We start from the raw sequence: 23,340 nt of genomic DNA, 5'->3' as shown, positions 1-23,340 counted from the left end.
TAAAAGTCTGTCTGACTTTTTTTTTCCTTGCCAAACCTACCCTGAAAGGACTGGAGTTGAACTTATTTTTACAGTTGCCTGTTCCACCTCATAAGAGATCCTTTCCAGAGGCCCAATGTGCACCAGTCGACAGCGCAGGGTGATGGATGCAACAGTGGCCTGAAGTCCTCTGACTGATCTAAAGGGTTTCAAATCCAATTAAAGTAAAAACTGTTGAAAACCTCTGAATTGTAATGTTTAATCACTCAAATCCTAAGATAAGCCTCACAGAGGAATCAACTTTTTGTTGGTGTAGTTTTTTTGTTTGGTTGGTCTTTTCTGGTTTGGTTTTTTCTTTCTTTTGTAATAACCAGACATCCTGGTAAGCATAGAGGAAAATGGTTTCCATCCCCTTGGAAAAAAATAAAAAAGGAAAACCCCCAACATTTTTTCCATCCTCCTGTCTGTGCCCAGATCAGCACTCAGTTAATGTGCTGAAAGCCCTCCAGTGAAATGGCATTTCTCCTCTGAAAAGCTCACCTTGTAAAAACCTTAGTGGATCTGCTGCGTACATGGTGTATCACTTGCACTTCCTGAAGATAGCTTCCTCGGGTACCAAACACCCAGAGGCTCGTTGGTAAAGCTGACCACTGGCTGCATCTCAGCAGGGTGCAGGAGCTAAGTTGGGAGCGGATGAGATGAAGGCCTGCTGGTGTTCACCTAAGCTGGATACTGAGGAAAGCTCTCCAATGGGTCACAGCATCAACTGCGAACACTGCTGAGAAGCAGAGATGCAGTGCGGCTGGAGCATGTTGCCGTTAGAGGCTAGCAGGTCACAGCTCGGAATCCATGAACTGGCCCAAGATCAGCTGCCCTGGTGCCAGCTCCGAGCAGTGAGCGCAGCCGGGGCTCCCGCAGGATGAGCCGGCTGCACACGGGCAGGCGACAAGCTGTGTGCCGAGCTCCAGAAGCTGCCAGGTGGACCTGGGCTTAAGGGTCACTGGAGGAAATGGTTGCAGTATGTTCTCAATGCACAGAGGAACCCGCGTAATTGATTTAAAGACATATTATCCCTACAGAGGATGTCGCTAATGGCTTTAGCAGGCACGGCAAGCCTGTGAACACATACTGTATGCTTCGGCAAAGAATTTCCTTAGGCAGCTCGCTCAGTTTCATCTCATCTGCATAGTTCTGCTTGGTATGGACACAGTGTGGAGCAGGGCTTTTGAAAGAGCTCAGTTCAATGTGGAGTTTTCACTGTTGCAGAAGATTAAACCTTAGCGAGCGCTTAATTTTTCTGGCCCCCAATTGCTATATTGTTTAACAATAGGTGAGAATAACTGGAGGTGGGAAAATGCTCAGAAACTTCAAGACACTGGGATTTAAAATGCCTACAGTCTCCATTTAAGTGATCTATAACTGAACTTCATGCACTGTACAAGCTTCCTTCCACATCTGGAAATAAGGAGTAGGGGTGGCTGTTGAGACTGCTCCTTTGTTTTGTGTTAAGGAGCATGCATCTTGGGTTCTTCCATGTAATGCATAAACCACAATTTTCAGTAGGGAGAACATCGATTGGAGAAGGTGACCACTTTTTAGAGAAGCTGGGTGCAAAGATGAGTGCTGGTTGTTGTAGAACTTCCATATGTGATCAACAGCAAAACGTATGAGATGTCTTTGCCCAGACTGTAAATGAGCTGTGTTGACTTCAGCCTCAGCCGAGAAACTGTTTAAAAAAAAAAAAAAATATATATATATAAATGCACTACTCAAAAACTGCTTTTTCAGTCCTTCATTTGTTTCGCAAGACTTTGCACAGTAGCTCAATTTAGTAAGGAAGCTGTCTGCTGCGGTAGCTTATCTTGTTTCCACTAATTGTCCAACAGAAAATGACTTGCAGCTCTGCTGTAGGGCAGAGTTCAAGGAGCGCTGCCACAGTTCGGGTAGTACTTGTGCTTAACCTGAACGCAAAGCAGACTTGCACATCAGCAAAAGATTCCAGTCACAAACCTGTTTGTAACACTGGGTTGGTTTTTTTGGAGTTGTGGAATCATTTAGCTTTGAAGAGACCTAATGAAGGTCGTAGAGTTCAAGCCATGTGCCTCAGGTAGAGTTCTTGGATCTCTCCTGGAGAGGATGAATTTGCAAGCTTTAGATCAATGCCAGGTTTCAGTTCTGGTGCTTGCTCCTGGAGCAGCTGCGAGCACAGATACAGAGGACCAAGTTCTGCTGTGCTGGTGATTTTCCACTTGGTAGGTTGGGTTGGGAAGTTTTTTGTGGCCCAAGCCATAAAAATGACAGACATTTGTCTGGAGATGGTCACACTGCTGGCTCAGGCTAGGCATGCCGCTGGCTGAAGGCTGGGCACTTCACCGTCTTTCTTTGTGCTTTAAGGCGTGTGATACTAACAGTCCAAGTGTAACATATAGTATTAATATTTAGTATAAAGCAACAATTATAAGTCAGCTTGAGCAGTTAAAACTTGGTTCCTTTTCAAGACTGAGACTGGTGGTGTGTACTGCTGGCCTATGGAATTGCCATAATCCATTTTTTGGGCTGGGTGCCACTTAGTTAATAGGATAATAAAAGAGTAAGAATTACAATCTAGACTCAGAGGTGTGATGGGGGAAGCAAACGAGCTCTGGTTCAGTCTGTTTTCCTCTTCACCCTACCAGGCAGCCACTTAAATCCTAATAGCTGACTAAGAAGCAGGATACTCCTACATAAAACTTAATGTTGTAGGCTATATATAGGCTTTTCTTTTTTTTTTTTTAACAGAAGAGTGAGTGCTCGCTTGTTCAATAGTGGCGTTGATTCTGCAGAACAGCTTATGTCTGGTTGGCAGGTTTTCCCCAGCAGTCAGTGTGTAGGTCATGTCGAGCTGCATCCCGATGCCAGGACCTCTCGGCAGTAGGCTGCCTGCAGCCCAGCCCGGCCGACGGCTTCTGCCTGCCTGCGGCTGAGCAAGGGCTGCATCCTTCTTGCTTTTAGAGGAAGGAAGCGACTTAAGAGTTGGACTAACTGAAGTTAAAATGCACATTGAACAGTGTAGATGGGAACAAAGGTTTGTGTTAAATCCAAACTTGAGTGTTTCTACTTTTTCTGCTTCTTGCTAGGTCAGGACTGTGCGCCTAGCTGTGATAACTTGCAGACTGCCTGAAAGTGGTCGTCTAACGGCATTCGGAAAGTTGGAGTTCACAGCAGAGTGTCAGGAGGATTTGCATGTAACATCCCAAAATTCCTTGGTTCTATGAAAAGCAAAAAAGCCCCAAAATGAACAAAACCCCAAAAAATCCCAACCCCCCAAAAAAACACCCCCCTGGACCTCTCCAAAGCCCTCGCCCTTCTGCTGTTGTGGATGGCACCTCTACAGTTGCTCATCTGTGTTTCCAGTTGAGCCAAAGTCCTCCTAAGTACTGCGGTCTGAGGCAGGCCAGGGCTCTGGTGGCACGGATTCCTGCTTCATGCCTGGGCTCCCTGCGTGCCCTTGAAGCTCAAGTCGGGTGGCCGTCAGCAGGTACCCTGCGGTGGTGTGGCTCAGCGGTGCGGGCGCTTCGGTGTCCAAAGCGCGTGTTTCCTACCAGGTGCAACAAACCAGTGAGCGAGTGCGCTCCGGCATGCGTGTAAGTGCATCTTGCCGATGTTAACTAAGCATTGTAATGTGAATAAAACAAATCATGCGGATGCCCACGCTTTCTCCAAAAAAGGTTACGTTAAAGCTGTCTACGGTGGTGCTGTTACTCAGTGCTGCTAAATTGCCTTGGCGAATGAGACGCGACAGCTCGCTTCCCGCAGCTGTGGGAAGGTGGGGATCGGCAGCAGTCGCCTGTGTGGAGAAGGCTCCTTTAATCTGGGGAAACTCTCCTGGTGCTGTGGAGTAAACACATGCTCTCCGTTGCAGCTGAGAGCGGTCAATTTGTTCCCATCTACCAAACACGCAGAAGCTGAAAGCCAAATGCTGATGGTGGAGGTGCATCCTCAAGGGGCTGGGCTGTTGCTCTGTGGCTCAGAAGCACTGACCATGAGAAGTGTGCATCTCCATGTTGTAAATTTACTATGGGCTCCAGAGGAGCAATTGAGAAACATGGCTTGAAGGGCTCTGTAAAGCTGCAAAGTATAGAGCGTGTAAGTAATAAGTATGCCTAAAAGTAATTTTTGTAGTAGGAAAGCAGCGTTGCGAGATCTGCTGTTGACGTAATCCGTTTTCCAGCCTGGAATGGCCAGAAAAAGTGTCTTGAAGCAGACCAGGGAATGGGGGGAATCCAGTGGAAAGCCCGCTGAGCTGGGGTACATGGCAGCATCTGCAGTAGTGATTGTTGGTGCTTAAGTGTCATTGGGAACACACGTTTTTTTCACTCTTCCAGAACCTTGGCAGTATTACGCTGGCAGTGTGCCCTCGGAGCTGGGAGGGGGATGCCTACAAATTGCCTGGTGCTAAGAGGGTTTCAGGGTTCTCTGGACCAGCTCTGTGTGCAGGACCTGTTAGCAGATGCTTGTCTTCCTGGGTGCTGCTTGCATCTTCGTGCCGGAGAAGCCTCAAGGAGAATGCACTGAATGTTTTTAGTCAGTTAATTAAAAAGGCAGCACTAAAGCTGAGGCTTTTCTGAAGAGGCTGAATGCTTGGGTGGAGCTGAGCTCTACACCAGTGCTTGGAAGCCAAGCCTGCCTTGGGCTGGATCCTGGTCTTTTCATGAACATGGAGGGTCCTTTTGTGTCTGATAGAGTTTGTGAGCCGGGGCTTAGCAGCTGGTGGGATCCCCTGTAGCTGGGAGCGGGGTGCCTGCGGGAAGGGTGCGCAGCCGGCTCTGCTGGGTGCTGATAAGGTCTGCCGTCCTGCCTAGGAGTTCTTCTCCCTCCTCCCCACCCCAAATGAAAGCAGACAAGCCCTCCTACAAGCAGGCTTGGAAAAAATTACATCATGAGATGCCTATGCCTGTCAGGAAGCCGAGAGGCTGTAAGAGCTTGCTAACTTTGCTAACAAAGTGCAGTTGTGGGGATGGCACCAGCCCCGGGGAGGAAGAGCTGTCCCATTCCTGCGGTGACCTTTTCCTGTCATCTGGGCAGCGGCCCCATGCCTGGCCTCTCTGGATGAAGGCGATGAGATGTTCCTGCTTTCAGTGTGAAGCTATCTTGTGCACAGGCGCTTTTTCCCCGGGTCAGGGACCATTGCCCAGCCATGCCCTCGGACATAGTGATGGGGTGCTGGAGGAGGCTCTGAGCATGTGGCTGGTTGTTGCAGTAACCGCAGCGCATCCACATACAGACTTTAGTTATGTGCTGTAAATATGAAATGAGCCGGGTTTTATTTTGAGTAACGTGCGCATGGCAGTGTGCTTGGGGTGGTTCTGTCCCACTGGCTTTTCTCCCTGGGATCACTGGATGGCTCTCTGAAATGGGTTTACTTCTAGCATACTAAATCATTGCTGCGTCCACTCTAGTAAAAAAAATGCCGATGTCAGTATAAATCCGCAGCTGAAGTTTGGAGGCGTTTCTGGTGCGGGGATGCAGTGGCCGGTGGTGTGGTCCAGCAGCGTGGTGTGAGCGGGTGGTCCTGCCATGGGGGTGCGGGATGGAGGTGCAGCTGGCACGGGGGGGCAGTGGGGGCTCACACCACAGAAGTGGGGGCTTTTGTACACTGCACCCCTTAATTTCAGTTTGCAGAGCTCAGGCACAGTGGTGAGCTCGCTGGCAGGGCTTTGGGTCTCTCCCTTACGTAAAATGCAGCTCTTCCATCTGCTCTGATACGATTTCTTTCAAGAAAGCTTTCCCTAATAGGTTGTAAGGGAGCTTCTTCCCTCCACTGACTAGTTTGCAGCTCAGCTGGGAAGGAGGGGGAAGTGGGTAACAGCAGGGACTGTTTAGTTGTTGCTAGGAGACACTGCTTGTGTGATGCAGACTTTCACCTTGGAACCTGTAATTAAAAGCCAGCGGAGCTTAATCACCTCATAGCTATCTATTGTATACCTCAGACTGGATGGGAAATTGGCAGTGAGTGGTCAAGTGGCAGACACTTATCATAATCCTGTAAGATTAGTCAAAACTGATGTTAAATAAAAATCCAATACAAATAAAATCTGAGTAGAAACCAGACGTTAACTGTCAGGAAAGGCCAAACACCATTCAAGGTCTGAAGTTAACAGCATTATCTGTTCAGGACATACCGCCCTATTGTGAAACCATGTAAATATTAACCACTTTGCTGGAGCATTGGGTTAAAGGGAACACCCTGGTGCTTACCATTCTTGGTTGCTGTTCTGTATAATCACTTGTTTGGAAAGTCAGGAGATCTTTTGGTATTGCTAAGATGGTATTGGGTTGCTGCTGTGGTCTCTGCAGCTGAAGAGGAGCAGGTGAGGCATGCCCAGTCGATGTTGGGCATGGTGAGGCTCAGCTTGCAGGACTCTGAACACTCTTAAGTTTGAACTGGAGAAGGCAGTCAAAGTAGGGAACACTTTTCCTTTGCTAGCTAGGACTTAATAAGATCCCTGTACAGTTATTCTGGTGGCATGGAAGTGAGTTCATACCACTGTAGTTGTCTTTACTCCAGCATCTGCTCCGGGAACTGGAGAGCAAGACAGAAGCTTCCAGGTCACTTGTAACTTCTGTTGACTAGAAAGGGGTTTCTGTAACAGTTTTCACTGAAATGGAAGGAAGAACAGAAAAATGCACTGCTGTAGTGTGCTACTGTGAGTGAAAGGATCAGTCAGGCTGAGGGCATCCCAAAACATTGCAGAAGAGCCCTGGTTTGGGTGAACTTGGGCAAACTGGAGCTGTTACAAGTGTAATACAACCTGAGTAGCAACTACAAGCTTAAAAGGAGTGCATCCAATCTGTGACTCACTAAACCCAAAGTAAACTGCAAGAGTATTCACAGAACTGTAGAAGTCACTTCGTAAGGCCAAACTGATGCAGAAAAATACCCTGCCCCTTCAGGCAGCTTCTTACGACAATCTGATCTTGGTACCCAGCAGCCTTAAACTTAGCTGCAGGGAGTGTCTTAAAGCGGAGCTGCAGCGTGGCTGCTGTGGTGGTGGATATTGCTAGGCTAGAGCATCACGTGGAAAAGCGAGAGCTGGTTTTTCTTTTTCTTCTAACTGAATTTGTAGCATGAAGGGATGACTTTTTGTGCAGGCAGGAGCGTGGTGGTGCAAAGGATGCCCGATGGACCTCCACTCCCCGCTTTGCCATTTATACACAGGTCATGATCTATCTGGACTTTGTTCCAATTCCAAACTCTGGCTTTGCTGGACTTCATCATATAGTACCTTTCTTTTTTTTTTTTTTTCTGCCATTTTAAATGCAAACTATTGGTGGTGTGGGGAGGCATGTTTCTATATATAAATGCAGTTTCCTAAATGAGTCTTTTAGGTATGCCCTGGGGTGTTTCACCCCGGTTGCGATGTTGTTCTTATGAACTCCATCACGTGCTGTGAGGCCTCTTCCATAAGATACAAATGCCATTAAAAATACCAGGTGGCACTTATTATCCAAATGCAAAATACCAGAGATCTTAAAACTGCCAGTTCTCCTAAGCTTAACATGGCAAAGCTTCAATGGGAAGTCTCAACACCCTTGGAGAGCACTTGGTACTTGGACTCTTCTCTTCCCTCCCATCTAATGCTGGACATGAAGGATGGTGTCTCTGCCCTGAGCAAGTGCCTGCAGTGACCTCGGTCACTTCTCTTGTCCTTGATTACCTGGGAATGAGTGCAGGCACGGTTATTTTAAAAACATGTCTCTTTCCTTTGAGGCGGGAAATAAAACTGTTGTACGTCTTCTGTCTTCCAGATAGTAAAGCCATAGTTGATGGAAATTTGAAGTTGATCCTTGGCCTGATATGGACCCTTATCCTCCACTACTCCATTTCCATGCCAGTGTGGGAGGATGAAGGTGACGATGATGCAAAGAAGCAGACCCCTAAGCAGAGGCTGCTGGGCTGGATCCAGAACAAAATTCCTTACTTGCCAATCACGAACTTCAATCAAAACTGGCAGGATGGGAAGGCACTGGGGGCTCTTGTTGACAGCTGTGCTCCAGGTAAGTCCTTTCCTCTGATGGTCAGTGTTGTCCTTGCTTGCTGTCCTTGTGGCTGCTCTGCTGTTCCTATGGGAGGAGGTTTTCACTGCTGAGTTGGAGACAGGACTGAGGCTTTCAGGAAAACCTGAGTCCAAAGAGGCCAGCTGTGGGAAGCAGCGAGCTGTAAGAGCTGTAAACGACTTGGCTAAGGGAAACACTGGCCTAAAGCAGAATGTGTGATTGCATTATTGGAGGCGCCACGTTTAAGCTTTGTATTGGGTGCAAGGGACAAAGGCGCAAATGCTGGCTCCTAAATGCAAAAAAGACTTGTTCCCACAGCGAGTGCCAACAAGCTTTCAACTTCTGGGCGCAGCAGGAGGCTTCATGTGTTCTCCTGAAATAGGATTGCAGAGGGAGCACAGAGCAGCCAGAAGCTGCACACTACCTGAAATGTCAGTGTTTAGCAAGCTGAGGCTGTGCAGCTTAAGGCGGATAATGTGATGAAGTGTGAGAAAGGCAGTTTCGTTACCTTCCTGTAAAACAGCCTCACTAGTGCGATTGCTGGTGTTCATCTAACGCAGTCTGGGGTGCTGTGGCAAGCAGTTGAATTTTTCTTTTCCAGATTTGCTGCAGGAGAGCCAGTGAAACATAAGTGATGGCTAGATGTATTTGTGCTGAATTTAAAGTGGTGTCTTGCACAGCTTAAATTTAAAGCAGTGTGGTTGTGTGGCCGACTGAAAAGCTATACGTCTTTAGTTGATAGGCAAGGTGGGTGGGAGTCTTTCTGAACGGGCTGTTACTGTCTGTGTCGTTGGGGTCCCTGGAGATGTTGGTTGTTATCTTGCAAGTGTTTGAGCAGCACGTGCTCCGTCTTGTTCTAGTTTACTTCTGCAAAGCTCTGAATATCTTCCTATAGAGCGGTAAAAGTGGCTGTGGGGTTTGTGCTTGGTTTCTTCAGCTAGGGAAGCTCCTTTGCAGATAACACCTAACAAGTGAAATGCGCTTGCAGGCCTGTGCCCTGACTGGGAGACCTGGGACCCGAAGAAGCCTGTTGACAACGCTCGGGAAGCCATGCAGCAGGCAGACGACTGGCTGGGTGTGCCGCAGGTGAGGCTGTGCAGGCCTGCGGGGAGCACAGCAGCCAGCTGTGTGCTTGTGACTAGCTTGGGTTTAAACTGAGGAAAGCAGGTCAAGTTGCTTGGACACTTTCAAAAGTTACAGTTAACTTGTGTGAAATTGCCTGGGAAAGGGCAAGTTGTAATGAAATGCCCTGTTGCATCTCAGAGCTCTGGCTGTAAGATTTTGTGTCGGTGTCTCCGCTGAAGGCAGCTGGTGTTGCACCATTTAGGGTAGGAGGGAAGGCACACGTGTAGCGGTGCCTGCCCTCTTAGTCCATGGAATTTTGCAGCACTGAATGCCACAGAAGTAAAACTCACTGGCTTAGGAAATCACCTGCAAGGATGGCTTTCCTATGGAGAACAAATTTGCAAACCAGATAGTTTCATAATGATAAAATTGGGACAGAATTGCCAAAGTCTCTGAAGCTCTGGGAGCAGCTTGTGTCGTGGGGGCAGGAGAAGAGACTGGTCGCAAGTTTCACTTTGCAAGAACTGCAATTCAGAGCTGTAGCATGCGGGATTATGAGTTTCCAATTCTTGCAGTTTCAGTTATCCCCATGTTGGCTTTTCAAGAGGAACATAGCTACTGTTGTCCTGCCTTGCTGCCTGCTCAGTTTGTTGCAATCTCCTGAGAACCCCTAATAATTAAGGCACAAAAAGCCCCAAACCACATTGGGACCATAATGAGCTGCTTGATTTTCTTGCCGTGAGATAATAAATGATGTTGTGTGTATCAAAGGGAAAATAGATGTGAGAAATCACATTAACATGTGCGGGTTTTGAAATGTAAGACTGTGTCATAGCTCTGTTTCTGTGTTGACATGCAGTAACCAAGCACTGGTACAATATGCTTAATTGCACTGTCTTTCAGGTTATTACCCCTGAAGAAATTATCCACCCTGATGTGGATGAGCACTCTGTAATGACTTACCTGTCCCAGTTCCCCAAAGCCAAGCTGAAACCGGGAGCTCCTTTAAAACCCAAGCTGAATCCAAAGAAAGCAAGGGCTTATGGCAGAGGTAAGGACTTGGTGAGCTTAAGCTGCACCAAGCGTTCAGCTCTTCAGAAAGCTGGGTGGGGTTTTTCGCTTGTGTTGAACTCCAGACCTACTGTAACTGACTTCAAAGTTTCACTTGTATACTCTTGGTGTGGTGCCTAGTTTCAGAAATACGTGGATATAGTCCAAAAGACACTCCTAGTTCTAACATGTAAATTCCCCAAAGTCTCTGAACCTGTTCTGCAAGCTGCAGCCTCGTACTGCACAGCTGGAAGAAGTAGCATGATACGGGGCTAAAACCACCGTGGTGTGCGATTCAAGCTAGCAGTATTGCTGCCGATGGCTGTTGATGCAGCAGGGAGTGCTTCTCCGGGTAAAGTGCTCCTTTAAAGAGGAAAAAACCTCTTCACATCTCTGCGTCTCTCTGAGCAGGCTCTCTGTAGAGGCAGAGTCTCCCAGGCTTGGTGGCAGATGTGTATTAGGGTAGGCTAATTCTAAATAAGTTATTTTAATTGATTGGAGGTGTGAATACTTCGTTTGCACATGCACAAAGGTGGGTTGGTAGTCCTTCAAACTTAGGTAGTGCCGGGCCTTTGTTTTAAAGGCTGTATTTGCTAATTGGAAGGACTCGTCCATGGGTGTTTATGCAACTGTAGATCTATAGGCAGCCTTTCTTTCAACTTACCTTTTAAATGGATAATTTCCTGTAACTTCTGATGTGGTTCTACTCTAGACTGGAATATGATCTCAACTAAATGAATAACAGATTTTTACCTTTAATATGCTTGGTATGTAGCAAGACGTCACTTAAGTGTTACACTTTGTTCTCCATTCCATTTTTTTTAAATTTTTTTTTTAATCCGGGGGTGTTATCGATTGGTCCTTCAAGATTTTTAGAATTAGTGGGTTCCAGAATTGGGTGTACAAGAGTGAAATGGGAAGAAACAAAACTTTCCTTATTTTTTTCTGGGTTTATGTGAGTTGGGTTTTTTTAAAGTTGATTTTCCATTGAAACTTAACTAGTGGAATGAATGGGCATGGACATTATCTTTGCACTGAAGAGCAGTCACTATAGCCAGAAGTGGGTTTAGCACTTACCCTACTTGGGTTTATGCCCTTCCTTGGTGCCTTCCACAGCAAACCACGATACATAAGACACATTTATTAGACCCCAAATGTATAGACTTCTATACTCCACTTACTGTGTAGGTGACTGATCAGCCTGCCTCAATCTGTCAAGTCTGGCTTTAGTCATGTTCTTACTCTTTCAAAAACTGGAATTATTTTGTCTTCTGCTTTCATGCGTATGGTGCTCTGGAACCATTGTAATAGAAATTATAAAGGGTGAGCGGCTCTTCCTGAAAGATTGATGTTTTCCCAAAGTGAATTACCAAAGCAGAGTCACTAGATGTTATTGACAATTCTGACTGCTAAGGTGTGTCGGGACTGAACAGTGACTCCAGCAGCAAGGGGCTCGCTGCCAACTGGGCACGGTCTTTTGGATGAATGAGTAACAGGTCTTCATGCTTCCAGAAAAAGGTGACTGTCAAGTGTGAAGCAGATCAGTCTTAGCATTTTTTATTGTTGTTTTTCCATGTAAGTTGCTTGTCACCTCCTAACATGAGCCTTGGTTGCAGTGCAGCACCCTGGCCGCCGCGAGGGCAGCTGTCTGTAGACCTGATGTGAAATGAGCCTGCAGAGGTGCTGTGCAGGGTTGTGCAGACCATCAGTAATGCATGGGGAGTTCTCATTGAACCAGGCAAAGCAGGTCTCCTCTAAGAGAGTAAAATCCAGGAGGTGAAACGTAGGCTAAGAAAGTGACTAATGCTGTCCTTTGAGGATGAGCAGTCCTCGTTGTGCTTGCAGAAGGACGGATACTTAACTCCAATACCAGATCCTAATGCTTGTGCGGTGGGCTGAAGATAGGCAGAGTGAATTTATAGCTGTTTAAACTAGATGATAATCTGGGGCTTAGTTTGAAAGAATGAATATGTCAATTGTTAACACCTTATCAGAATGCTCAGATTTCCTAGTAAAAACATGATCTTCCTTGCATTGCTTTCAACTTATTGTTTTCTGAAGATAAACAAGTTTAGGAATTCTGTTGTTCACAACCACTTCCTTTATAATCTGTCAGACGTTGCACTTTCCACTAATTGTGCTATGGAGCAGTAGTGCCCACGGTTTTATGAATAAGCCAAGGAGTAATTCCCTCGGACGGAAGGGTATATATGTTTAGGCTAGTCTGGAACCAGCAACTTTGGGAAGTTCTTCCACCCACTCAGTCTGACACCAGCATGACAGGTGTCGTGACCTGGGGCTACGTGTAGGGAGATGATGAAACCCTGCTGGTAAACTGCGTGCTGTAGCAGGCCCTGTGCTGGGGAACAAGGAAACTCTGACTAAAAAGTTCAGGGGAAGTGGCACTGAATTGCAGGCTTTTCATGGTTTGAAGAGGTTCCTGCATGCAGTTTGTACAGTGTTCACTCTGGCGAAGTAGTTTGAGTGGCTTTCAAAGAATAATAAATCTGAGCGGTGTCTGTATGGCAGAGTTCTGGTAATGGAGTAAAATGTCATTTTACTGGATTGTTAGGATCAATATGGGTAGGATGGGTAGGAACTATCTTGCTTAAATAAGTCTTCTGCCCTTGGCTGTAGGGTAGTGCCTTTACCAAAAGGCTTCCCAAAATTTCCCTCCGGCCTCCCTGGTTGCCCTTGCTGCGGTGCAGCACCATTGCAGCGTTTAGCTGTGTGAAGCAGAGCAGCTCGTAAGGAGCAGCTAATGCACATAGGCCAGGCACTGTCAGTGCCGGCTGCGGGGGACACTCAGCGCATCGCTCGGGCAGACGGGGGGGAACTTGCTTTCACCTGAACCCAGATGCCAGCAGGGTTCTGGCATCAGCCTGAGATCCTAAGATGAGTTAAGCACCAGTGATTCAACCAATTTTTAAAAATGCTTGTGCTGTAAGAGCAGGGGTCGTTGTGAGCACGATGCTCTGGGCAGCTGGTGAAGAGGTGGCGTGCAGCGGGCTGGGGAAGCTGGTGCTGGGGGCTCGTGCGTCAGCTGGGGGGTGGCCTCCAAACTACCTTCTGGGTTTTGTAGCAACAGCTGATGTGCCGCTCTGGGTCTGTCTCACAGGGATTGAGCCTCATGGGAACATGGTGAAGCAGCCTGCCATCTTCACGGTAGACACCATCAGTGCTGGGCAGGGAGACCTGATGGTCTTCATAGAGGATCCAGAAGGAAACAGAGAGGAGGTATGTCTGTTAGATTTTGTGTGAAAGAGTAAAGCTGGTCTGAACACTGAATTTTTTTTGCAGTAACCTTCATCTTTTACAAATAAGGTCTTAACAGATAAGTAATCTAAAAAGAAGTTGCAAAATAATCTTATCAAAAGTGCAAGTCTCAAGCTTTTCCTCATAATTGCCTTACTGGATGAACTTGAAAAAGAAGTCACTGTCTGGAACACAACCCCAATGTCCAGTAGTTGCAGTGCTTTAGCCTGACTGGCCAAGTACACCCTGACATGTTTTTAGATAACACACATCACTAAATCGCTGTCTGCCCTTACTCATTCTGCAAGAATGGCTAAAGCAGCTATTTAGATGCCATGAATCATTTTGAGTTAAAATGCGGGTTTTAATGTTTATAGAAACTTCTCATCCAAGTGCTCCACTTGATCGTGTTACAACATTCCAGAAAAATACAGCTGTGCATTGGACTTAACGTCTCCTCAGTTTTGGCCTGCCTTAGCAGAGCAGTTAGCAGCAAGGGAAAGGGCTGGGCTGGGAAGAAGGTAGCTTGCTTTGTCTTGTGTAAAGACAAAATCAATGGATTTTTTTTCCCTATGAGAAGAGGAGGTAGCAAGGATCCCTGCTCCCACAGGAACAAGTCTCTCACATTGCTGACTCTGGAAATAGTTTGCTATATCCATATGTAACATAGCTATCTGCTATATTATATATGGATCTAGTTTGAGTATCAAGTGCTACCCAGGAAAGTCTTAGGCTGGCGTGTGCAGGCGGAGCTCAATGATGGATGTGTTTTCTCTCCTAGGCGAAGATAACACCATCCAGTGACAAAAACAAGACCTATTCAGTTCAGTATGTGCCCAGGGTTACTGGACCTCACAAGGTAGGTTGTGTGTCAATAACCAGTATTCTCTTGCTAAACGTGCTCACTGCTCTGCTGGTTGTTAATGTGAGCCCCCGAGGGCTGCCTGTTTACTCGTGGTGTAATATATAATTTGTATATGTATCTATATATAAAAGAATAAATAATAACTGCTCTGGGCATCCTGAAGAAAAGGTAACCTGCCGTGGCCTTAATTCCCTGTCTGGGCTATGGTGCTGCCTCCTGCTCGGGGGGAAGCAGGGGTGTGTTGGGGGAAAGTGTGTGGGCGCTCGGGTATCGGGTGCGGCAGCCGGCTCTCCTCTCACATGGGGCCGCTTTTTGCAGCTCGTGAAGCCAGTTTTGTGGGTTGTCACAGACGCGTAGAGGAAAGTACCAGGTTGTTTCTGTAAGAGTTTCTTTGCTGATGATACTGTACACCATAGGGGTTTTGTGGAGAAGATTCCTCACTCAGCTCTGTCCCCAGATGCCTGCAGAAGCAGGTTTATGCTGGGTGGTCCTGTTGTTTGACATTTGCCTGAGTGGCTGGTCCCCACAGCCAGCCTGAAAAGATAAATGCAACTTCTGCTGCCACTTCATTGCTGGATGGTGATCTGCCTCTTACCGGGCACTGAGCTCTGCCTCTGCCCCCTGGGTTGAAGCTGATGCTGTCTGTCTCTAGGTTTCGGTCCTGTTTGCTGGGCAGCACATTTCAAAGAGCCCGTTTGAAGTGAATGTTGACAAAGCCCAGGGAGATGCGAGCAAAGTAACAGCAAAGGGACCGGGACTGGAGGCAGCAGGGAACATTGCCAACAAGCCTACCTACTTTGACCTCTACACAGCAGGTAAGCAAGGTGAACAAATGCCAAAATCCTGCAGCTTCCTCGAACACGAGGAGGACCTAAACCTTGTAGGAATAAACAAACTGAAAGTGGATGAGGATTTGCAGCCCCATCAAGTTTAGAGGTGAAACAATAACCAGGCTGCTCTGGAGGCTTCAGCTGTGTATGGGACGTTTGAAGTGCAGAGCTGAGCTGAGGCAAGAAGGTGCTAAGCATCACCCAGAAATTTGCCATGAGTTTGCTGAATGGCAGCAGGCAAGTTCCTGGCTGGTTTGTTCCTCCAGCTCATTTTAAACAGGAATGTGAAATGCCCACCTCTGAAGGATGAACCGTGAGTAAACTGTAATATGTTCTGTATTTAGCTTTACAGAAAGAATCTGCCGCAGTGCTGCTTTGAGTTCATACTTCAATGACAAACTGTCTTCAACCTCTGTTGTCGTTATTAGAGGGCTACTATCTTCATTAGGGCATCTCCATCACATGACTTGTTGCCTGCTATTAGGCCAATGCTGTAGCCTAGAGGAATGAGTCAATAAGATGCTACAAATGCTAATTCATTTAGAACAATGTGAAACTACTTAGGGCAGTTACTTGGAGTATTTAAGCACCGAAATATGCTGAGTAGCATATTTTAAATTGCCTTCTGCCTGAGGGCGCTTAGAAGTAAAATTAAATGTGGTTATAGTGAGGGGAAGTGTTATGTTCAGCCTCTAATTGGGAGAGGGAGTGGTCTGGATCATGTAAAGACATGTCTGGCCTCTGAAAGTGCTAGAAAACTGTTCGTGTTGCATGATGAGTTGAATAAAATGTGAGAGGAGCAGGTGTCTGGACAAAAGTGAGTGTGTACAGTCCAGCAGAGAAGGATCCTTGTCCAGACCAACCTGCATGTTGTTCCAGCTCTCTCAGGCTTTGAAGCAGTTTAGATTAAGATCAAACTGACTGGTAAAGTTGTGGGCTAGTCTGTGACAGAGGTGCTACAGGGTGGTAGCAAACCAGGCTGTATGTGTTTTCAGGGCTATAATAGTGTTGTGAAACCCTGTAGCTGGAGCAGCAGAGCCTTGTCAGTTTGGCGGCTTCATGGAGATGCCATCATCCTGTCTTTCCCCCTCCCCACTTGAATGTCTGGTTGCTGTCAGGAGGAGCTGAACCTTTAGGCTGTGTCTAGAAATGGCAGCAGAGGACGGCTGGCTGGGATCCTGAATGCAGTGCACGTTGCTGTGGAGAAGCCAAGGCTCAGCTGGGCTTGTTTCCTTTGCAGGTGCTGGTGTGGGTGATGTGATTGTGGACGTGGAGGATCCTCAGGGGAGAAGCCTTTCTGAAGTTGCAGTAGAAGACAAAGGCAACCAAGTCTACCGTTGCACCTACAGACCTGTTCAAGCTGGTCCTCACATTGTCAAAGTGACTTTTGCGGGGGAGGCAATTCCCAAGACTCCTTGCACTGTTCTAGTCGGAGAGGGTATGCGTTTTAAATATCCACCTAAGTGTAGATGGCCACTGTCCTCCTTAGATGTGATCACAGAATAAGCTTGAATCTTGCCTTGGATGTTCTCTTTACCCTTCAGTGTCTTGGTCCTGATTCAGTGGGTCACCTGGGTATTCGCAAGGGAAAACAAGTGCTCTCTGACAGTAATACAGCTTTTGTTGCTAGTGTTTCCTTTCTGCCTAGACCTCCAAATGTTAAGCTGCCCTTTGTATTTTTTTTTAACTGTTTTATGCAGCTATGCAGTGTCTTGCTGTTTTCCACCTCGGTTCCTCAAATGACTATATTTACTGTTTTCCTCCTTAACTGACACCTAACTTGCTTTCTGTTCCATCCTTACGTGCTCCTACGCTTTTAGATCTCTGCTCATCTCTCCTGAGCTACCCTCCATTTGTGGAATTTTGGACTTCACTGCTAATGGCTTCCTAGTTGGTAAGAGGTGTGCAGGATGCTCAGTCATGTTTGCTTTTCATAAGCTTCTAGCTTGTGGCTTGTCCAGGCCAAAAGGGTTTTTGGTTTTGTTGGGGTTGGGGAAGAAAGTTGCAAGCGAGCTGAAGCGGTATGTGACCCAGTCAGTGAAACTGGCTCGACCACAAGCTGCCTGACACAGTTGTGCAAGAGCTTGACAAGCAGTTCCCACTCCACGTGGGGCACGCTCCTGGGTGCTCCCACCGGGTTCTCGGAGCTAGCAGGTGGCACGCAGTTTTTGCTTATGCTGTCCTGAGTAGGACACACAGTGATGTTGGCTGCTGCAGGGGCGAGGGTAGGCTTGTAAGCTATTGAAATGAGTCAAAACCGAACAAGCTGCTTGGCAGACTTGTGCTTCTGCTGTAAGCACGGCCTGTTTTGGGGAAATGCATGTTGGGTTTATGCTGCTGGAAAACTCTTGATTATTTGTAAGTCTCTTCAAAACCTTCAGGTCTCTGGAGTTGAAGACCACGTGATAGCTGTGATTGTATAATGGAAACTGTTCATAAGAGTGCGTTACTTATTTATGTAGCCACTCTGCAGGCCTGGAGAGGCACTTGGAGTAAAGGGGTTAAGCGTAAGCTGAAGCTCAGTTTATGTAGTATGTAACCTACTGCCCCTACCCATGGCTGCTTCGGTCTGCAGAGGGCTCGATGGCTTTGCTTCCCGAAGTGTGAACCGCGATGAACTGGGATTTTGTTGTGACATCTCTTAACGAAGCACGTGCAGAACTCTGCTTTGCTAATAGCAGTTATTCCAGGCATGTGCTTCTGAAAGACCAGCACAGTAACACAGTTCACTGGGGCTTATCTGCAAAGGGAGACTTCACCCTGTGCTGCAGTGTGCCTCTCGATGCAAAAGGCATCAAGAAGATTGTGCCTTGTACAGTGAATATCTGTACGTGATAGCTGTGTAAAAGTTTTGTATTGGTAACGACATGAAATTAGAAAGCAACAGGGCTTCAGCGTTTGCTTTAATTGTAAAAAGTGGCCCTTGCAGTGTTGCCTGGCTGCCCTGAACGCTGCTGCCCAGGAGCCACGGAGCACAGGCAGCAGCTGGGCAGACTCCTGTCTGGCTGCCTTAACGCTATAACCTTAAAACTTGTGCTGAAAGCTAAGCTGTGGTTGCCCTGAGTCAACATTAAACTAAAGGTTGTTCCAGGCTGGCTAGGCTACATCTGTGTTAGGAATCAAAGATGGTATTGATGTCTGAAATTCCCTTGCAGCCTGCAATCCCAACGCTTGTCGTGCCACTGGTAGAGGTCTGCAGCCCAAGGGCGTCCGCATGAGGGAAACGGCTGACTTCAAGGTTGATACGAGAGCAGCGGGGAGTGGGGATCTCAGCGTGACTATAAAGGGACCGAGTAAGTGTTCGGGTGAATTTGTGCTGTGGATATGTTTTGGAGAAGGTAGGGAAGCAAAAAGGAGGACCAGTAAGGAGGTGGTGGCCTGATGGAACTGATGGGACTTGTGTCACCATAAAAAGCTGAATTTCAGAAGGATTTTCTGGTACTTGCTGTCTAGCGTGAAGGCTTTGATCTGCAGGGCTGGGTAAGACTACCCCTGGTTTTAGTTGTCTCCATTTTAATGCGTATCAGTTAGCAAAACAGAAAATCCACGTGTCTGCCTGCCGTGGCCTCCAAGCTTTATGGGTTCACATTGCATCTTCCATCTGATCTGTGTGAGCAAGTCACACTCCAGGGTCTCTGGCAGGGTGGAAATCCTGCTTTTGTAAAGCTAGGAATGGCTCAGAGCAGCGCTCCTGGCTGCGCTGGATGCTTGGGCATGTGAGCAGGGGAAGAAAGGGTCAATGGAAGCTGTAGGCTGACATGGAGACCTTCTGCCAGGATCTGTCCCCGGGTCCTTTGCTGTGTCCTGAGCTCTGGATGTGGCCCTCTGCCTGGACCTTGGCAGGCTGGGGCCATGGGAGTGCTGGCAGCCGCTGGCTCACGCAGTGGCTCCTGAGGCTGCCAGCGGCAGTGGATGTGCTGCTGCTCTCCAGGAGCTGCTGTGCTTGTGTTGTACTTGTGAGCTGGTCACCTCCCCCCAGCTGGGGCTGTATTAAAAGGTGCATTGTATTGCCTTCACCTCCTCCACACGCACAGTGCTCTGACTGTGTGGCTTAGTGCACTTGGGGGTGGGGGGGAGCAACAGACGTATCAATGTAGATTTTAGTGTATTAAGCTTTTCTCCCTAAATTCTTCATCTTGAAGAAAATGAAAAGTAGGCATTCCCTGCATACTTGTGGTTGCAAAGTCTGACAAATGTTAAGCTTTTTTGTTTTAACATATGACATGCATCATACTGCAGACTAAGAAAATAAAACACAAGGGAACCTATTAAGTCTGGTAACTTAAAATACTTTCTGCTGTATTTCTTCTGGAAGTGTTTGCTGTCTTTGTCCTAGAGGGCAACTAGAACTAACTTCCCTTATAACCTGACCTTTTCTTTTTTTTGGTGGAAGAAATTTATTCTTGCAAGCTAAAATAAATACTAGAAAACGTGAACTTGTCTGAGTAATTGAAGGCAGGATGGAAGCTGTTAAGTTTAATGCTGAACTGATCTTTCAACAGAGGGCTTGGAAGAGCTGGTGAAACAAAAAGGCTTTATGGATGGTGTATATGCATTTGAGTATTATCCAGCTACCCCAGGGAAGTATGTTGCCACGATTACATGGGGTGGGCACAACATCCCAAAAAGGTGAGTTAGAAGTAGCTTTGGTACCGTTTTTGTACCCTTCGGTGGGTTGTGTAGTTGGTGGGCTTTTAAAGCAACACTAACCTTTGAAAAAAAACTCTGGAGGGACAAGTTAGTGGCAAGCAGTTGCTGTGACAGTTTTGCCACAGCCTTAAAACAGGCTGTAGATACTTACATTGGTAAAGCTTTGAAGGGTGATTCGCATCTATCTTGCTGAACCCAAAAAGATGAATACAAAACGCAATAAAACTTGGTGGATCGTGTGTTTTGGACTTCGCTGTGAGTTCCTGGAGGGATCTGTTATTTTAGTGTCCAGGGCTACAACAAGCAGTGCAAGCCAGGTATTTGGCACTCAGGATTTGTGGGTGCAAGATGTAAGCACGCAATGGGTTGATGACCTCTTTGCTAGAAAGACAGTCTGCTGGGCATTGTGCCACCACATGATAACATCTATTAATTTGGAAAATCCAATGTAAAGCCTCATTAAAATGCCTGGGGGGGAAAGTGGATGCTGTATTTGTCCTCATTTCTAATCCCATGCTTTGCTTTTGTCTTGTAGTCCCTTTGAAGTTCAAGTGGGTCATGAAGCAGGTCCTCAGAAAGTGCGAGCCTGGGGGCCAGGACTGCATGAGGGGGTTGTGGGCAAATCGGCTGACTTCGTGGTGGAATCCATTGGCACAGAAGCTGGCTCTCTTGGTATGTTAATTACTTTGTGTGCCTGAAATACTTATGTATTGCAATGTTAGCAACAAACTCATGAGAAACAACAGCCTTCCCAGCAGTAAAAAAAAACGTCTATAAGACATTTTGGTCTGAACACAAACTTTTATCAGAGCATCAAAGGCAAGTCCTAGAGATAGGAAAGTGTGTGATAAGGAGTGTTAATCTGTGGTTTTGTGGGATGAGATCCAGAAGGGAATGATGGATTTTCTCCCATGTTGTTGAAGAAGGGTAATAGAGAGCATCATGTGTGGTTATGGCTAATAAAAAGCAATTTGGGGAAGTGGGGTTATATTAGCAGCCACCACAAACCTAACATGAGGAACTTCCTTGTTCCTGTTGCAGGCTTTGCCATAGAAGGCCCTTCTCAGGCTAAAATTGAGTGTGATGACAAGAACGATGGCTCCTGTGATGTGAAGTATTGGCCCAAAGAGCCTGGTGAATATGCTGTGCACATCATGTGTGATGATGAGGACATAAAAGACAGCCCTTACATGGCCTTCATCCGACCGGCTTCAGGAGACTTCAACCCAGATAAGGTGGTGTATAAGAGTTTACCCATGGCGTAACGCGTATTTGATATCACAATGGTAGAGATGTTTCTGAGGGCTTCTGGTGACAGACTTGACTCTTAAGCTACCTCTGCTTAAAGCTCTTGAATTTGCTGTGGTCCAGCCAGATATTACTCAGCTTTTTCTAATAACACTGTTGTGGTTTTGATTTAATGCAATGACAACTTGCTGAATTAGTCCAGATTCTCAACTTTCACACTAGCCTCTACTTGTATCCCATGCTTCATGGGTTTTGTGGGAAGGAGAAGGTCTTTAGAAATAAATGGCTTAGTTTTACTTCTCTTTCTGAACTGCAAGCTAAGACTCTTGGGGTGGTTTTTTTTAGGTGAAGGCTTATGGCCCGGGCTTGGAGAGGACTGGCTGTATAGTGAACAATCCTGCTGAGTTCACAGTTGAAACCAAGGATGCCGGGAAAGCACCTCTGAAGATGTATGCACAGGTAAAAAGCCAAAGGCAGCTAGGTGAAACTTCAGCAGAAGGGCTTTAATGCTGTTGAGAAAATGCCTTAAGTATTTCTGCTTGCTTACATACCACTTAATTCTGGGCATATGTGTAATTCTCTCAAAGCTCTGCGCTTTGATCTGTGTAATGTAGTCAGGTAACAAACCTGACTCAAGACAAGGTGACTTCTCCCTGGTGTATGAAATATATGGCTTTGCTTCCGTACTTGGAGTCTCCTTGGCAAAGCAAGCTGTAATTTCCTAGAGTTGTCATTTGGAAGCACCCAAAGTGTCTCTGAGCCTGTGACTTTCAGACGAGCTTGTTAAAATATGTGTCATAGGATGGTGTTAGGAATGAGCAAGTGTTAGATGAGAAAGATTTACAGGAGTGTAATTTGCATGTTTCTTCAGTGTTTCTGAGCTGCAGTTCTGGGAAAAAAACCCACAATGCATTTTGGAACAGTCTTGGGTTGTTCAAACTACACAAACATTTTTAAAGTACCTGAACCTTCTGCTTGTATTACTGCTTTTTAGGATGGAGAAGGAAACCCCATCGATATTCAGATAAAGAGCAAGCCTGATGGTGTGTTTGTCTGTTCCTATGTCCCAGTTAAACCAATCAAACATACAATTTCTGTTGTCTGGGGAGGAGCCAACGTGCCCAATAGCCCGTTTAGGGTAAGTACAGAGGTGGATATTACTAGTTCTAGCCAAGCAGGATGTACATGCTCACAACTACTTGTCATTACAACTGAGATGATAAAACCATTCTGTGAACTTCAAGGAGGTGTTCCTTTCTGCTCCCTGTTTTTTAGCAGTCAGTCCACTTGAAAAAAGCTTTGTGTTTTGACAAGCTCACGTGTTGGAGGTCTCCTGTCAGTCCAGCTGCAGCCCGGGGCAGTCAGGGCAATTCACTCTTACCTTGGTAGTCTTCTCCTGTAGCCTTCCCCCAAGCAAAGCTCTGACATGACGGTGGTGTTGAGCATGACACAGATGTGTGATTCTGGCTCTTGTGAATCCATGTAGGTCCTTATAGGTCAAGGGAGTCATCCTCAGAAAGTGAAAGTGTTTGGACCTGGTGTGGAGAGAACTGGCCTGAAAGCAAATGAGCCAACCCACTTCACTGTTGACTGCACAGATGCAGGAGAAGGTAAAGGCGGGCTGAGCTGTAGCTGTGGTATCAGAACCGCATGTCATGCCAGGGGAGGGATTATGTACTGTTTCATGCTGGTTTTCCTTGCTTCTTGGAAAAACCTTGGGAAGCAGAATACTGCAATGAATTGCGATGTGATCTGTTACATCAATTAATGTGGCGACTTGAACAACTACTGGAAATAGGAATGTGCTGGCTGTTTGGCTACCAATGTCTGTACTGTCCACTAGGAAAATGTCCGTTTGCTTTTCCTAGGTGATGTCAGTGTTGGAATTAAGTGCGATGCTCGTGTAGTCAGCGATGAGGAAGAAGACATAGATTTCGACATCATCCACAATGCTAATGACACGTTCACAGTGAAGTACGCACCACCTGCTGCTGGACGCTACACTATTAAAGTGCTTTTCGCAGGAGAGGTTTGTAATCTTCATTTTACAGCCTGATGTTTCTGGAGGCAGTTTATCTGCCCTTTGATCACCAAGCACGTGCCAGTTCACAGCTGGCTGTGGTGGTTTGCAGCTGACTCCTTCCATTTCAGCTCACGTGCGCTTTGTCTGGTCACTGTTTCTAGAAACACTTTTGTAGTTCTTGAAGGTGAACAAATGAGAGGGCTTGGCTGGAGATAACTGAAGTTCAAGCATGTGGTGTGTTGAGCTGGCACGATGAGCATGGTCTCAGTGATGGGGCAAAGCTGCTTTCTCAAGGATAGAAAACCTCGGTGACTTTCCAAGGAACATGGGAATAAGAA

At 46.7% G+C, this 23,340-nt stretch overlaps 1 protein-coding gene across 4 annotated transcripts in view; it reads left to right on the top strand.

Annotated features, from left to right (window-relative positions):
• FLNB (filamin B) overlaps nucleotides 1–23,340 on the top strand; it is a 73,679-nt gene that overhangs the window by 17,049 nt on the left and 33,290 nt on the right. For all 4 annotated transcript variants that reach the window (XM_027794346.2, XM_055804156.1, XM_027794335.2 and 1 more), the window contains exons 2-16: nucleotides 7,768–8,016; nucleotides 9,005–9,102; nucleotides 9,985–10,132; nucleotides 13,250–13,368; nucleotides 14,168–14,245; nucleotides 14,904–15,066; nucleotides 16,322–16,519; nucleotides 18,237–18,374; nucleotides 19,584–19,710; nucleotides 20,267–20,403; nucleotides 20,773–20,966; nucleotides 21,325–21,438; nucleotides 21,974–22,117; nucleotides 22,466–22,589; nucleotides 22,848–23,008. In XM_027794346.2, the coding sequence (XP_027650147.2) occupies nucleotides 7,768–8,016; nucleotides 9,005–9,102; nucleotides 9,985–10,132; nucleotides 13,250–13,368; nucleotides 14,168–14,245; nucleotides 14,904–15,066; nucleotides 16,322–16,519; nucleotides 18,237–18,374; nucleotides 19,584–19,710; nucleotides 20,267–20,403; nucleotides 20,773–20,966; nucleotides 21,325–21,438; nucleotides 21,974–22,117; nucleotides 22,466–22,589; nucleotides 22,848–23,008 (2,192 nt within the window). The remainder of the gene's footprint in view (nucleotides 1–7,767; nucleotides 8,017–9,004; nucleotides 9,103–9,984; nucleotides 10,133–13,249; nucleotides 13,369–14,167; nucleotides 14,246–14,903; nucleotides 15,067–16,321; nucleotides 16,520–18,236; nucleotides 18,375–19,583; nucleotides 19,711–20,266; nucleotides 20,404–20,772; nucleotides 20,967–21,324; nucleotides 21,439–21,973; nucleotides 22,118–22,465; nucleotides 22,590–22,847; nucleotides 23,009–23,340) is intronic.

Source organism: Falco peregrinus, chromosome 5, assembly GCF_023634155.1.
Source record: "Falco peregrinus isolate bFalPer1 chromosome 5, bFalPer1.pri, whole genome shotgun sequence".
Taxonomy (NCBI): Eukaryota; Metazoa; Chordata; class Aves; order Falconiformes; family Falconidae; genus Falco; species Falco peregrinus.
This window is presented reverse-complemented; position numbering and strand designations above follow the sequence as displayed.